Source organism: Apteryx mantelli, chromosome 5 (assembly GCF_036417845.1).
Source record: "Apteryx mantelli isolate bAptMan1 chromosome 5, bAptMan1.hap1, whole genome shotgun sequence".
NCBI lineage: Eukaryota > Metazoa > Chordata > Aves > Apterygiformes > Apterygidae > Apteryx > Apteryx mantelli.
The window spans coordinates 86,081,675-86,096,746 of NC_089982.1; the positions used below are offsets into that span (position 1 = coordinate 86,081,675).

At 48.0% G+C, this 15,072-nt stretch overlaps 1 protein-coding gene across 5 annotated transcripts in view; it reads left to right on the forward strand.

Moving 5' to 3' along the window:
* Positions 1–15,072, forward strand: part of EXOC6B (exocyst complex component 6B) — a 292,943-nt gene that overhangs the window by 45,895 nt on the left and 231,976 nt on the right. For 4 of the 5 annotated variants that reach the window (XR_010884476.1, XM_067298408.1, XM_067298409.1 and 1 more), the window contains exons 2-6: positions 1,383–1,548; positions 9,023–9,070; positions 10,704–10,794; positions 10,903–10,948; positions 14,615–14,819. Coding sequence is in view for 4 of the 5 variants with exons in the window: in XM_067298408.1 (XP_067154509.1) it covers positions 1,383–1,548; positions 9,023–9,070; positions 10,704–10,794; positions 10,903–10,948; positions 14,615–14,819 (556 nt within the window). In the remaining variant the exon portion in view is untranslated. The remainder of the gene's footprint in view (positions 1–1,382; positions 1,549–9,022; positions 9,071–10,703; positions 10,795–10,902; positions 10,949–14,614; positions 14,820–15,072) is intronic. The other variant, XM_067298411.1, reaches the window with a different exon arrangement.

Below are 15,072 nucleotides of genomic sequence, written 5' to 3' on the forward strand. Positions count from 1 at the left end.
TGTGCCTCCTGTGGCTTGTTACAGTGCTGTCCTTCCCCATCTTTCACCTCTAGTTGCTGCGTGGAGTCCAGCTTATAATTAACTTCGCCTCATTTTCTGAAATGATGCAGCCTCAGACTTCATATAGCTCCTCATGTACTTAATACTTCTGCCTGGAGAGAGAAGTCAGGCTGAGGAGTTAGCAGTGCTCCTCAAAATGCTATAACATCGTGGAGACAGGTCTAAGAGTGGGAGCTGCACACTCCACAGAAAATCACTGTAATTGGTGCAAAACCAGAAAGCAAGCACAATCCCCTACCGTTTCTGGGGGTCCCATCAGCTGTCTGTTTGCTAGAACAGCATTAGCTTGTTTCGCAGTCGTGACGTATTGACTCCACATGGCAACCGTCTTCCTGCAGACAGGAGAGCCGGGTCCTGAGCTGCTTTACAAAGCTGTTGGAAATCAGCTTCAGTACCAGCCGGTGCGCGCTGGGCACGTGCAGAACAAAAAGCATTTTTCTGGTTTGTTTTAACACGGCAATTTAAGCTTCTCTTACCAGTTGTGTGGATTTTAACAAAATATGAAGGACTTCTTCACTGTGAGGGTGACAGAGCACTGGACCAGGTTGCCCAGAGAGGTTTGGAGTCTCCTTCTCTGGAGACGTTCAAAACCCGCCTGGAGGCGATCCTGTGCAACGTGCTCTAGGTGACCTGCTTGAGCAGGGGGGTTGGACTAGATGTTCTCCAGAGGTCCCTTCCAACCTCAACCATTCTGTGATTCTGTGATAGATTTTTTTTTTTTCTTTCAGTTGGACATGAATGTTGTTTGGTTGTACCAAAGATCGAGTCATCTGCAGCATGCAGTGTACACCGTATCGTGGCCTGGGGGATCCCCCTCCCGTTGGATAGGGATTTGGTCCATGTTGGTCTTTCTGCAGCAGGACTGACTGCGCTGGCAGAGGTGGGGGTGGGAAGGGGACTGGATTTTGGCGGCTGTAGAGATGCTGTTCTTCTGTAGAAGGCTTTCCCCTTGAAGCCTGAAGAACACCCAGCAAATTGTGCCAGAGAGGTGCCCTGTGTTACAGCAGACAGCGGCATATAATGATCGAAAATCAAACCTAGAGTATGGAGACTTTGTTTCAAATGATTCGGGTCTGGGCTGGCCGTGGTGTGATCTCTGAGGGAACGCAAAGCTGGTGTTTGACAGGTGGGAAAAAAAGAAGAAAGGCTGGAACAGAAAGATTTGCGAACCTGGGTTTGGTGCCTAGCTGTATGCAAGTGATAAGCAGAGCTCTCCTTTTATCGCAGGAGACTTTTTTTAAAGCTCACGTTCTGGGTATTTCTTGTAAGAAATGACGCTAACACATACTGGAATCCTGACCCCCGCTGGCATCTTCTTTTAGGTCTGTCTATGATGGAGAGGAACACGCTCGTTTCATGGAAAAATTGGAAGCGCGAATCAGAAACCATGATCGCGAGATTGAAAAAATGTGCAACTTCCATTACCAGGGCTTTGTGGATTCCATCACGGAGCTGCTGAAAGTTAGGGGTGAAGCGCAAAAACTGAAGGTAAGAGAAACCAAGTGAATGTCTCCTTTTGTCCGGAGTGTTTCCCTTCTATCTTAAAACAGCAACAAAAAAACTTCCTTCCCAGAGTAATGGGTTAGTCATCTGAAATTTAACAACTATTTTGGCAAACTGGAATGCTGTGGTGCATTAGAGGCACAAGAAATATTAAGGCTAGGCCTGTTCTACATTAGGAGACATGCTTTTCCTTGTGTATCTTATACTGATTTCTTAAGCAAAAATACGCTTTATAGTCAAGAGCACATCTGCTGCTACAGGAGCATCTGCTCCAGTGCCCGTTCTGGTGTGCAATACTATCTGTAACGGGAATTCTGCCTGAGTCGGTTCAGCAAAAGTTTCTGATGCACATCTGACCTTAACCACCAGGTACCTGCCCAGTGTTGGCAAGCGAAATATTAATATTAAAAAAGCAAATGAACTTCAGAGCATTGTGTGTTCAGAGTAAGAAGGAACAGTAGTTAAAAGTAAATAGGGATGCTTGGGATCACTAAATACTGAAACACTGGCTTGTAAGCAAAGGCATAGCTTGTTTCTTTGAGTAGCATCTCCAGTTTTTGTTGCCTTAACTAGAAGGTAAAATGGTTAGAGCTAGGGATGGGTTTTCCAAGTACTGTAGCCTTTAAAGCTGTGCAGAAATACAAGAGAAAAGTGTGGAAAAGTGGAATTTTCCCATTTCTTTAAAAAGTGATTATGTTCAGTAGGATGGGGAAAAAGCCATTTGTAGGATTGGAGTGTAGATAAGCAGTGGGAAGGAAACCAGTCAGCATCGTGGGGAGTAGAAGCTAGAGACTGTAGGCTTTTCCACGTGTAGGGGTTGGGTGGGCTTGCAATTTAAGCTTGGATGCTGTGCCTTAAAATCTGAGTATTACATGGTTTGGGGCATATTTAAAAGCATAGCAATGACTTAACCAGTGAGTTTCAGAGGTTGGAGAACCTTCCGCGTTTTCCTGCAGAAGTTAAAACAGAGGAAGGGAAGATGGTGTGCCTCTTCCATTCCTGAACTGGATTCTCAGCAAGCTTCAACAGCAAGGTGTGACCTGGATTTATCGCCTCCCTGTCCCACCCCCCCCCCCCCCCCCCCCAAAAAAAAAACCAAACCAAAACCCAATTGCTTAGTGAATGGGTCTGAACTGCATGGCACCCAAAAAGGTGCGGGTTGTGTCCAGAGAACAGTACAGCTAATCTTGCTAACTAAACGGAGTGTGACCTGTTGAGAGGGACCTGTATGGAAGCTGGTCTAGAAGCGTGCAGGACTGTTCAATGAGAATTAGAGGAAACAAAGTCATGAACAGGGGAAAAAGCCTCAGAAAAGCAAGTTTTCTGGAGAAGAATTAAGAGCTCTAGTTTAGCTGTGCTGACTGTTGCTTTTCCGAGTTAACTCTGGCCTTTCCAAGCAGATGCCTAGTTTCCAACGCAGGCCTCGATCCCACAAACCGACGCATGCGTGCAGGAACACCTTCTTTGTGTGGGCTTTCCTGACATCAGAAGAAACTGTATTGCAATGGCTTTTTCCAAGGCGAGGCTTCATCCAGCGGTTGATTGCAGGATGAGGCCATTGGAAATACCATGAAAGGAGTCCGCTTTTTTCTTTTCTTCTTTTTTTTTTTTAAAGCTATTGTTTCTAGCCAGGAGTCCCACATTGTTTGTAAAGGCTTGTTGCTGTTTCCCATTCTGCAAACAGCTACTTTGTTGGTGGCGCACTGTGAAGTCCATCTCTGTACCCTCAGGATCTCTCTTGATTTCCGTTACTATGCGATCTATAAAACGGCACATGGGAAAAATATACACAGAAGCTTATTTGAGAAATACTGAATCCCCTTTGTAAGGGTTTCCCAAGAGGATCATCCGTGGGTCCAGTGATGAGTGTGGGTTTGGTTCCAGCTATTCATTCTGTATTTGATCTTGGCCTTTTTCTCAGTAGCGCTGGTCTTTGAACGTACATGCAAGCAAGTATAAAATAAATGCCCTCCGCAATGCATCGCTAGTGTGCATCTTCGGTTATGTGCTTCTACCTTTGGGGCATTCTGTATAATACCACACTTGTAGAAATAACAGCTTCATGGTTTTACGAATGCACATGCTGAATATGAGCTCGATGTGTCATCTTCACCCGGCCCTGTGTAATACAGCGTCACACTATGGAGGGAAAAGGGCAGCTATAGTTCAGGTGGCCCCAAATCAAGCTGAAATCTGATCAGAACTGTATGGTTAAGCTTTCTGTGTTTAAACTTTCTATCATTCTTGGCCTCTTAAGGTCTAGCGCAGAGCTGGGAACTCTTCTTGCTCCAAGTGAGCTCCTCAGTAATGAATTTCTGCGCTAGAAACCTTGTGTTTCTTTCAAGGGACGCTGGGTCACTGGCTTGTGATCTACATTTTGACAAAGGATTAAGTTAACTGGAAATACATAGGACATGTCTTCAGAAAGGCATCTCCTTAATTTGGGTGACTTTAAACCATAATATTTTATTGAACCAAAACTTTTTCACATTTGTTTATTCTTTGCTTTTTTGTTTTTAATTTTTTAACAGTATAGTTTTGCTAACACACTTCTCATTTAACTTCTTATGGGGTTTCAGAGGAAAATCTTGCCTTTATTATTATTTTTTTTATGTTGTACATCTTGAATATTCCCAAGTCTTGTACTGCACAGACTTTCTTCCTTATTAGGAAATGTGGAGTGCAATGTTGAGTTGTTCTCATTCTGCAAATTCCCAGTACCCCGACATCTTGACAACCGTGTACCGTTGTAGTTATTCCATCTCAGAAAGGTTATTGTAGGAATGAAAAGACACGAGGAGAGATTATACGTTGGGATTGTTCAATTTGGAAAACATGATTCAAGGTGTGGAAGGGAAAGGATCCCAGACTCACGGGGCTGGTGGCGAACTCGAGGAAACAACTAGTCCATCTCTTTCTCTAAGGCAAGTTCTGCTTCGGCCGTGTCATTGCTGATGGATTTTTATCTAACCTGGTCTAATGTTAGCGTTCCCCTAGGTACCGCTATGCTCCCTGCTCTAGGAAACTCAAGTTAGGTAGTTGAAAACATTTTTTTTCTTTTTTTCCTACCCTTTAGTTCTGCTAGTTTTCTCCTACCAGTCGTGACCACAGAAGAGAGATTATTTCTGCTGCTTTTTGTGGCGGCCTTCTGCAGTTTGGAGGCTGTTGTAACGTTCTTCTCCAGTCTAGTCCTCTCTAAGATGAGTAGTCTCAGTCCATCCGAGAGGGTCGTGCTTTCTAGGCCTCTCATCACTTTTATTTTTCCTACTCTGAAGTCTTTCCAGCTGGTAGGTTTGGGGGTTATTTGTTTTTGGTTTTTGTTTTGTTTTAAGTCAGGTTCCTGACCTGGGGCAGGTGATCAGTCATCAGGGAAATGGAGGAGAAGGGGTATTTCAGGGGGGTTGTACATACTGGCGTGATGCACGCTTTTTTAGTAACAGCACGGCACTGGCTGTTCCTCAGTTTGATTTACTGTGATCGCTGGGTCCTTTTCCAAAGAGCCGCTGTCTAGTCATTTGTCCCGTTTTCCGTGGCTGGTTATTTCTGCCTGAGCTTAGCTCTTCACACCTGCCGCTATTGAACGGCAATTAATAAAACGGCTTTTTGTTGAAAAGACCCTTGCAGCGCTAATCCCCCCTCCCAGCAGTCCTGCTGCCTCTGTGCTCGGACTCCTAAGATCTATGAAGTTAGGAGCGGGGAGAGAAAATGAGGCAATTTTTACTGCTTATTGCATTTGGATTAAGGCAGGTCTAATGAAACCCAGGCAGCTGGCTTAAAGCGCGGGGAAGGTCGCCTTCGCCCGCGCAAAAACCGGCTTGGACCTCACCGCCGCAGGATGCGGGGCGGCCCGAGACAGCAGCCGCGTGGTGGTTTCCCGTCGGGGTTTGATCCGTGAGTGGGGAACGGCGCTGGTGGGTGATGAACGCAGCGTTTTGGGTGCAGCCCCCCGTCGGGAAGTTGCTAAACTGCTGGCTTGAAGGACCTTCTCTTGGATGCAGCGTGGGGTCGGGGCGGCTTGTTATTCTGAGAGCAGAATAACATATAGGAGCCTCCCGCTTGAAGCCACATTTTCGACGTGTAGGTGAAGGGACCGACAGCTCGAGCGCCCTGCGAGCCCGCGCTCGATTCCCTGCCTCGCTCCTGGCGTGTGCCCACCTGCTGCCTGTCCCCCCCTTGCTGCGCGTCTGTCTCGGATTATAAAATCTCCTCCTCCGAAAAGCTTCGGCGTGCCTGCAGAGAGACTATACAAATAATCCGTTTTTTTCCACTGTATGGATGTAGTTCTTAAGAACAAAACAAAACGCCACCTCTCGCCCCCCTAAAACGCTCAGTGTGCAAGGGCAGGATATATTCTTACTTCTTGTCTTAGCTGGGATTGATATGTAATTTTAATAGAAGACTAGTACACCCTTGGCATTATTTTGGGAGCAGTTTTAAATTACCTGACATGGATTCCTCTTTCCTGGTGGGATTTTCAGGATATAAGAAAATAAAATAATCTTTGGAAGAGATGCTGTGCTCCTGCTCGTAAAATCTCAATACATCGTAGAGGAAATGAGCAGTTTTTGCACGAGGCAAGCGGCCAGGAGAGCTGAAGCTACTGCAGAAGGGGGAGCAATGCGATGCAGATGCTGCCCTGAAATCGTGTAGGGGGAGATCGGGAGGTGAATCCTCTTCTTCCATCGTGGCAAACTAATAAACAGCGTGTCTGGTATTGAAAATAAAAGGGAAATGGTGAGGCTGGATGGCTCTGCTCATTGAAGCAATACCATATATATTAATATATGTAATATATGTTACATTATGCATATTAATATACAGCTCGCCTCCTATTTGAAATGTGTGCCGTGTGGTGCACTCGGAAAAGATGTAGGGACGGCTGTCATCTTCTGAATCCACCTCGAAGCTGGCAGTTTGTCCTGCTTTGCTCCGCTACTGCAGCTGCTCCATGCACTATCCATAATCTGCTGGCTCACACGAGAACGCCGTTTTCCTAGATACCTGAGGACGTTCCTTAGCTCGTGATAAATGCATTCAGAAATCACGGCTGCGCTGCTCTGGTGGCAGCAGCAGGTCTCTGCAGCACCTGTGTCGGCCGCTGTTGCGAGGTATCAGCCGGCCGTCGGCTGGAACGTTTTTACAGGGAAAAGTCGGGATGATTTGGAAGGCTTTCCGGGCTCTCCCACTGCAAACGAAGGTTATAAGTCGGTTTGTGTGATCTTTACGTTCCTCAGTAGGGTTTGAGTGGTCCTTATTGCTGCTCGTGCTGTGGTCCCAGCTCTGCTGTTGCTTTTGCATCTGGAACGAGCAGAGCTCGTGCAGGCGCCTGTGAGCCGGTTTACAAAGCGTGCCGATGCCCTTCCCGATCCAGCCGCGGCTTCCACAGCACAGCACGCCTGGGCAAAGCTAGAAACCGGTGCGACGTCTTACGAAGGTGAGCCTGGGAGTGCAAATCTGCAATTTTAATAGCCGTGAAATGAGCCTGCTGTTAAAAAACGTGGCAGGCTGGTCTCATGGTTGTTTTCCCCCCTTCCCGTTTACCTCTTCCTGATCCCAGGCTATAAACTACGTCTTTCTCCCTCCTTCCGCCAGGGTCCCCTGGATGGCACCGGCTCTGCCTCCCTCGGCTCGCAGAGGTACCCGAGCCCTGAGCAGGGCTGCTCTGCGGGGATTTAGCTGTGTAACTGGCTGCTGCTGTTCAAGATCGGAAGCTGGGCGTGTTGGTGTAATTTTTTTGGCTGTACCAACTGGTCCATAAAAGACGTTATCTCTACTTACAAACCTTCTCCTGTCTAAACTCGAACGAGCATTCGGGAGAATTCCCAGAGTCGTTTTTCTGCTTGCTGTCAAAATAGCATGTAACCTCCTTGCGTTCTAGCTGGACGCGTTTAGAAGTTACCTTGGGTCTCCTGTGTATTTTTACAGAGTCAGACTGAGGCCTAGAGCCATAAAACGCTGAACTGCCGTGATCTTGCTAGTCCAGGGGGGCTAAAAGTTTGCAAAGTGGGAGATTGTTGAACTTTGAGCCTTAATTTGTTTGGGTGATGCAGAAAGTGGAAGCTTCAAGCAGACAGGTTAGCAAAGAAAACATGTAATTTTTTTTATAAAGGCATATGGTAAAGAGAGACCTGGACAGGCTGGAGAGGTGGGCGGAGAGGAACCTCCTGAAGTTCAGCAAAGGCAAGTGCAGGGTCCTGCACCTGGGGAGGAATAACCCCCTGCACCAGTACAGGTTGGGGCTGACCTGCTGGAAAGCAGCTCTGCGGAGAAGGACCTGGGAGTGCTGGTGGACACCAAGTTAACCATGAGGCAGCAATGTGCCCTTGTGGCCAAGAAGGCCAATGGTATGCTGGGGTGCATCAGGAAGAGTGTTGCCAGCAGGTCGAGGGAGGTGATCCTCCCCCTCTCCTCAGCCCTGGTGAGGCCACATCTGGAGTACTGCGTCCAGTTCTGGGCTCCCCAGTACAAGAGGGATGTGGCACTACTGGAGCAAGTCCAGCGAAGGGCCACAAAGATGATTAGGGGACTGGAGCATCTCTCTTATGAGGAAAGACTGAGAGAGCTGGGCCTGTTTAGCCTGGAGAAGAGAAGGCTGAGAGGAGATCTTATCAACGTGTACAAGTATCTGAAGGGAGGGTGTCAAGAGGATGGAGCCAGACTCTTTTCAGTGGTGCCCAGTGATAGGACGCGAGGCAACGGGCACAAACTGAAACACAGACAGTTCCATCTGAACATGAGAAAAAACTTCTTCACCCGCCTGGATGCGATGCTGTGCAGCGTGCTCTAGGTGACCTGCTTGAGCAGGGGGGTTGGACTAGATGATCTCCAGAGGTCCTTTTCAACCTCAACCATTCTGTGACTGTGACTCTATGGGAGCCAGGAGGAGGGATCCCGTGGGAGACATGTCTGAGAGAAATATTTGAACTTTTTAGGTAAAGCACACATTGAAGTTATCTTTTCTTGCTGTGATATTAAGGATTGGAAACCTAATTATAATTTACTTGGTGTCGGGGAGGGGAAATTTCATTCCATGAGACTTGTATCCTACCTCTACTACTGATGTAAAATAGTTTTTTGAGATGAGAATCCATGTGAGCATCTACTACAGAATTTGGCCCATTTGGTCCTACATTTGGACCACTTGGTCCTACAGCTTTCTGAGGCTGTCATGCAGCAGCATTAACTCTTGTTGCCTTCCGCTTTTCTGTAATAACAAGCAAGAAAATCCCCTCGTGTTGCCCTCCGTGTTTGCTGGGCTGCTGTTGACATCCTTCAGCATGTCAGTATGGTGATGGCAATTAAATGAGCTAATCGAGTGTTTTATGCTACGCAAGACAACATTGTGTGAAAAGTGATGGTATTTGCTTATGATTTCTTTTTTCTTTTCTTTTTTTTGTGAAAAACATTATCCTGATTTACATGTAGACGTGCTCTTTCTCTTCCCCCCCGCACCCCACAGAATCAAGTGACGGACACCAACCGAAAGCTGCAGAACGAAGGGAAAGAAGTAAGTGCTGCGTTCGTCCTTCCGTCTCTCCCTTTTGCTTTTTCGTGCTTTGGCTGCGCTGGCTCACAGCGAATGACACTGAGCTTCAGCACTTCTAATCCGTCCGCCCTACTGATAACGTACGTGACATTGCTATCCTACATTTTAATAACTCTCTCTGCTGTGTCTTGCCTTTCTATATGAAACGTGAGTTGCGCGAGAGAGTTAGGAAGTGGTTTTTCTTCTTTTTTACAGCCTGTGGATTAAAAGCTAGTGGAAGGCAAACCCTGGAAAGTAAGAGGCGCTTGAAGCAGCAGTAATGAGGCTGTGGGCTTGCTGCCTCCCCCCCCCGGGCGGGTGAAGGTGATCGCTTGTGACAATATAAGCTGCGGAGTCAGGCGCCGGCTTCGCCCTGCTGTATGGCAGCAATTACGGCCGGCGCGGTTTTTTTGCTGCATGGGCAGAGGCATCAAGGCATGGAGAGAGGAAATGATTGAATATGCCTTGGGTGCGATTTGCCTCTAACCACGTTCATTCTTCTGCCTCTTCATCATTAAAGGAATAGTAATAAACCGAAGGGTCTTCGGAGGTGGGTGACGGAGCTGAGTGCTGAGTGACGGCACCGAGGTTTGAAGTTTTGCGAGTGCCTAGCACGTAGATGCATGAGAGCTCCCAGAGGAGGTCTTTTCTCCCATCTCTTTCATTTCCTCCTGATGAGTCTCGTCGCTTGACCCATATTCCGTATAAATCTTCTATTCTTTGTGCCTTTTCTATTTCCCTTCTTAACTGCCCTCCCAGACACCCAGACCTCGTTTCACTGAGAGTACGTGCACCCGTTACTCTTTATAGGGCTGCGCTGCAGTCAAAAGCCAAACAAAATATCCGTGTTGGACCGGATCGGACTGATTATTCTACTGAAGATGAGAGACCGAAACACCCTTTAGGGAGGGAGTAGCAAAACATACCACTATGTTACCTTGAATGGAGGATTCACCTCCGAAAGTAGAAGAGCCTGGGATTTTCCAAAGGACTTTACAAACTCAGTCTGATGACAGTGTAAAGCACGTGGGTACTGTGGAGATAAGTCAGTAGTCTAAAGGACAAAACTCCGAACAGCCTCTTTCAAACAATGAAGCTAAAGAATTTTCTTTTGTTTGTGATGGCTGATCCTTGTTGTTCCCTTATCCAGGTTTTTCTATTGAAGAGCGAGGATTTAAAAATCATTGTTGGTTTATGATGGTAAGAATTCCTCTGGGGATGAGCAGCCACATCCTGTCTTTTAGAAGAACTAGAAAAGAGAAGCTTGAAAAGGGAGAGGGAGTAGGAAAAAGGTGAATAAAATGGGAAGGGGAAATCATTTTTGGAATTCACAGGAGGTGCTACAGGGCTGGTATTTTGATGCCTTCGGTTTTGCTGCTTGCTTGCTCTAAATTAGACTAGAGAACGCTTCTGCTACTTGATTAAACAACCCGAAGCTGCCTGTGTGCCCTATGTAAACAATGCTTTGCAATGTCCAGCGAGCTCTGCAGCTATCAGAGGAGGCTTCGTTGTCAATCTACTGTTTGGATGTTCATGACAAGTGCCAAGTAGCTTATATGCTCTCTGCTCTGTGTGTTTACTATTCTCACTGTAATTTTTTTTTCCCTTTCCGAAGTTGATAATAGCAATGGAAGAGCTGAAGCAATGTCGATTACAACAGAGAAATATCTCGGCGACGGTTGATAAGCTGACACTGTGTCTTCCTGGTGAGGAATCTGAAATTGCTCTTTATTTGTACAGCTGTCTATTTTAATTCAGGTCTCTTTTCTTTATGCTTCTGTCTCAATGCTTGTGTATTTTTCTTGTCTTTCCAGTCCTGGAGATGTACAGCAAACTGCGAGAGCAAATGAAATCTAAAAGGTAAACGTCAGTCTACATAAAATTTATGTTGGAAGCGTTGAAAAGCACCCTCTCTGTGTGTTTAATTAAACAAAGAGGTTCTCAAAACTTAGGACTTCGAAATCAGCCTTCCCAAGTTAAGTTATCTGATTTTTGGCCAGTATCTTCACAGTATAGCTCAGCCTCCTATGGTACGGAGTAGAACTGTGATTGCAACAGCCTCTGATTTCTTTTTGTGTTAGTCTTTTTAATTAAGATGGATGTTCACTTTCTTCATGAAAGCTCACTGTTGTGATGGACTTCCCAAATCAATGCATGGCTCTCAGTACTTGTGCGTTATTAATTAAATTTCATCCTAGGAAAGTCATAATACAAAAACTGATATTCTCTGGGAGAATCCAGCGTGAATGGAAGCCAAAGGCCTGCGAAATGTTGCGTGGGATGGTAGGAGCAGCTGATGAGAAGGCATACGGCTTATTTTGTGGTAGGATTAATTGTTGCTCAGAAGAGTGAGCTCAGCTAAAGGACTTTGGCTTAGAGATCACGAGCTGTAAATCCTGGATTTTTCCCACTCTCTCTCTCTTGTGTTCCTTAAGAATTAAACCAGGGTTCAGGGTATTTACATGGCTGGGTTTCTGGGGGAGGATTTGTTTAAGCAGCATGGGAGTTTGCAATAGTGCTGTAGCTCCGGGGGTGGCAAATTGGGCAAAGAGCGGCTGGTAGAAAGAGGTTAGCTTAAAACACAGCGGGACCCAGCTGAACGCCAGGCAGGCAGCGCGATCCGATTTGCTGCCTGTTTTCTGCCTGCCATCCGTCACATAAACAACGCAGAACAAGCCAGATGTTTCGAACGGGGCGATAGCTAATCGGATGGGAGTATTTTTACGCTTCCTCTCCTGCCTCCGCTGCTGTTCATGGTCCTTGGTCCCCAGAAGCCTTGGATAAACAGATAAGCATTGCTCCTGAAGGATGGGCCGGCCAGAGAAGTTACCGAGAGCTTATTGCGGCGTTCACCGCGCTATCCCTTCCTTTCGCCGAATGTCTGAGCACAGAATTAGGCAGCGCAGAGTCTGTCCAAGTGTTTAGCCTGTTTATGGGAACAGCGAGGGGCTTTTACCCGCTGACAGATGTGGGGTGGGGAGCTGGCGCTGCTCGCAGGGCTGTGAACTTCTGAAGGGAGTTCGCCTGCCATTCGATTCCCTCTTTCTGGATAGTGTTTCCAGGGTCTGGTTCTAGGAATTGCATCTTTCTTCCCCCTCCCCTCGTTGGCTTGGTTCATTTTGAAACAAATAGAAGCTGAAAGCCACATTTAAGAAGAATCTGAACCCTTGGCTTTTTTTTTTCTTTTTTTCTTTTCTTTTTTTTTCCCACCCTCCTTTGTCTTGATTTGATGACTTCATTCACCAAACGCAGCACAACATATTAAATATTTGTGTGTCTGCGCCCTGTCTCGCTTGTATATCATTTCACGACAGCCAGCGAGGGGGTCGGCTGCTAGAGCAAGCCTCAGGTTTCGAGTAGCCAGCCGCGCCGGGGTGGTAGACTTCGCATTGGGGCTGAATGAACTCAGCTCTTCCGAGCTGGACGAAGTGAATTATGCGCCGTTTGCCGCGTGGTGTTCATGGAAATGAATGCGGCCGTTTGCCAAATGCAGAAACTTGAGCTGGAAACAGGGAACGAAGCACGGTCCGAACCCTGACGGGCGGCTGTGCCACCTGCAAGGAGGGGAGGTGCGGAGAAACATTTCCTCTTCCATTGTCCAAAATTTAAGGAAGTGATGGAAAGAGCTGTTTGCCCCAGTGGTTGGGACACACCAGGCTGCTCACTGGAAAGGGAGGAGAGGCTCTGCCAGACCCTGGATGGAGGATGGAGGGAGGTATGAGGGAGAGAGGTCTGTGCGGGAGCCTGTCGGTGAGCAAGGAAGGAATCCTGCTGACGGACGGATGCGAGAGCTGAAGCCCACCGGGAAAGCCGTGCCTTCGGGGAGCCCGCCCACTTCGGCGAGCCTCCGGAGGGATCCCGCACTCCTGCCCTTCAGCAGCCCATTGCGTTGATGGTCTCCAGGCAGCAAGAGACGGGAATGCTTTATCCCGTTCGTAGCACGTGGCGGGGAGCCCGCGGCGGCGTGCCTTTGCCGGCGGCCCTCGCTGGCCTCCGTGCTCCCGAAACCCAAACGCTGCTCGACTTTTCTCTGCTGCCACGTGTTTTAGGCTTTATTTTCGGAGGCAATCGTGGACCCCGTCGGTGAACACGCGCTGTCCCCGCAGGCTACGTTTTAGCTTCTTCTAGTTCAACAAACAATGTCCTAAAATATAACAAAACCCCAACGTGTGTTTATTCCTCTGGTTTAATTCCTGCCTTTCTGTGCACTCCTTCAGTTTCTCTCCAGAGGGGATTGCGTTTTATTGCAAATAGCTGTTCCGTACCTCGCTGCAGTATAAACAGTGACCGGGTTACAGGATTAAGCCGTTGGACTTTCGGTGTTCTTAACAGGCCAGGCATCTTCTGGTTAAAACAACTTCCCTGTGGACCTGAGGGGAATTGAGGCAAGAATTACCTCGAGTGGGGATTTGGGCGCCGGGCTTTTTCAGGGATACATTTCTTCTAACTAAACGTTTTCTCCAGCCCCCCAGATTCGGGGTGTAACCGGCAGGTGATTGCAGCAGGATTAACCGTGGCTCTAGTCTGCCTGCTTAATTCCTTCTCTCCGGCGTTGCTTTGAATAATGCCGTATCCATTTCCCGACGGAGTCGTCTGAGCTAAACTTGCCTTAATTCGCCCTAGAGGAGCCCGTGACCTGGTGTTGCTCATAACCATGTTTCTGTAGACCCTGTTAATGTTTCCTAGCTTGTTCCCTGACAGTGGTTTTTTCTCCTCCGTCAGATCCACGCCGTCTCGTGGCGTGCGCTGCTCGCTCAAAACCCGTTTGCAAACGCCGGTGCAGCAGCGCGAGAGCCCTGCGTTTCCTAGAGCGCCCGGCCTCCTTTCGGAAAGGCTCCCTGCTCCCATCTTCCCGCAGGGAATGGAGGCAGGGTGTCTGCGGGAAGCGAGCCGGCAGGAGCCTCGGGCAGGGCAGGCGGGTGCAGCGGGCGCTTCCCGCGGGCACTGCGAGGCCCCGCCAAGGCGCGTTGGCCTGGGCTGTTCTTCGCCGAAGCTTCAGCAGCTTCTGTCAAAGTGGCTATATTTAATTCTCCCCCTCTAAGGGAGAGGCTGAGTTTAGAAAACTGAGTCGAAACTGGTCCCTTTTAGCATCGTCTGTGTCCTGGGTCTGACAGCAGGGCACTGGCGTGCACGTGCACGTCCACCCACCCGCTCCCATAGCCCCCACCTGGGAAATGAGTTAGGAAAGGAGGCCGGGAAGACCGGCCTGACGGTGCTGACCGGGTGCGGGACAGGCACGACCTCAAGTGACTTTGCACCGCAGCCTGGTGCAGTAAAGCAAGCGCAGATATGGGAACTCTGCTTCGCAGAGCCACCACTTCAGCCTTTGCCTACTTCGGTTTGCCAAGCTCGAAAGGAAAATGATGCTCTTTTGTGGCTACGTGGACGCTCAGCTCTATGTTCCTTGGTACAGAGCCGAGATCCTTAGGTGTCTTGAATTATGTACTGTTAATGCACGCTTTGGAGGGGAAGCGGAGCGGAAATAGCCGTTCATTCTTCTGCATCTGCCTCGCTTGCTTTCCCCAGGCACTACCCTGCGCTGAAGACGCTGGAGCACCTGGAGCACACGTACCTGCCCCAGGTGAGCCACTACCGCTTCTGCAAGATCATGGTGGATAACATTCCCAAACTGCGCGAAGAGATAAAAGAAGTTTCCATGTCAGACCTCAAGGATTTCCTGGAGAGCATCCGTAAGCACTCTGACAAGATTGGAGAGACGGCAATGAAACAGGTAGGGACTCGGGGTGGCTGGGTGGTAGCAGGGGCTGCTTTCTGGAAAGGGAAAGGCGTATCGCAGTCACGTTAAACTAAGCTCTACTTCTCCTATGCCAAGGCAGTGAAGACTTCAACTTAACTTTATTTTAAATATTGAAGTAATTGTGTTGCTTGGTGAAACAGCAAGATTCTTTGTTCTGGGGCTGCTACGAGAGTTTATTTTCCACTTTTTTTTTTTTTTTTTTTTTTTATACCACTGAAAAGCGATA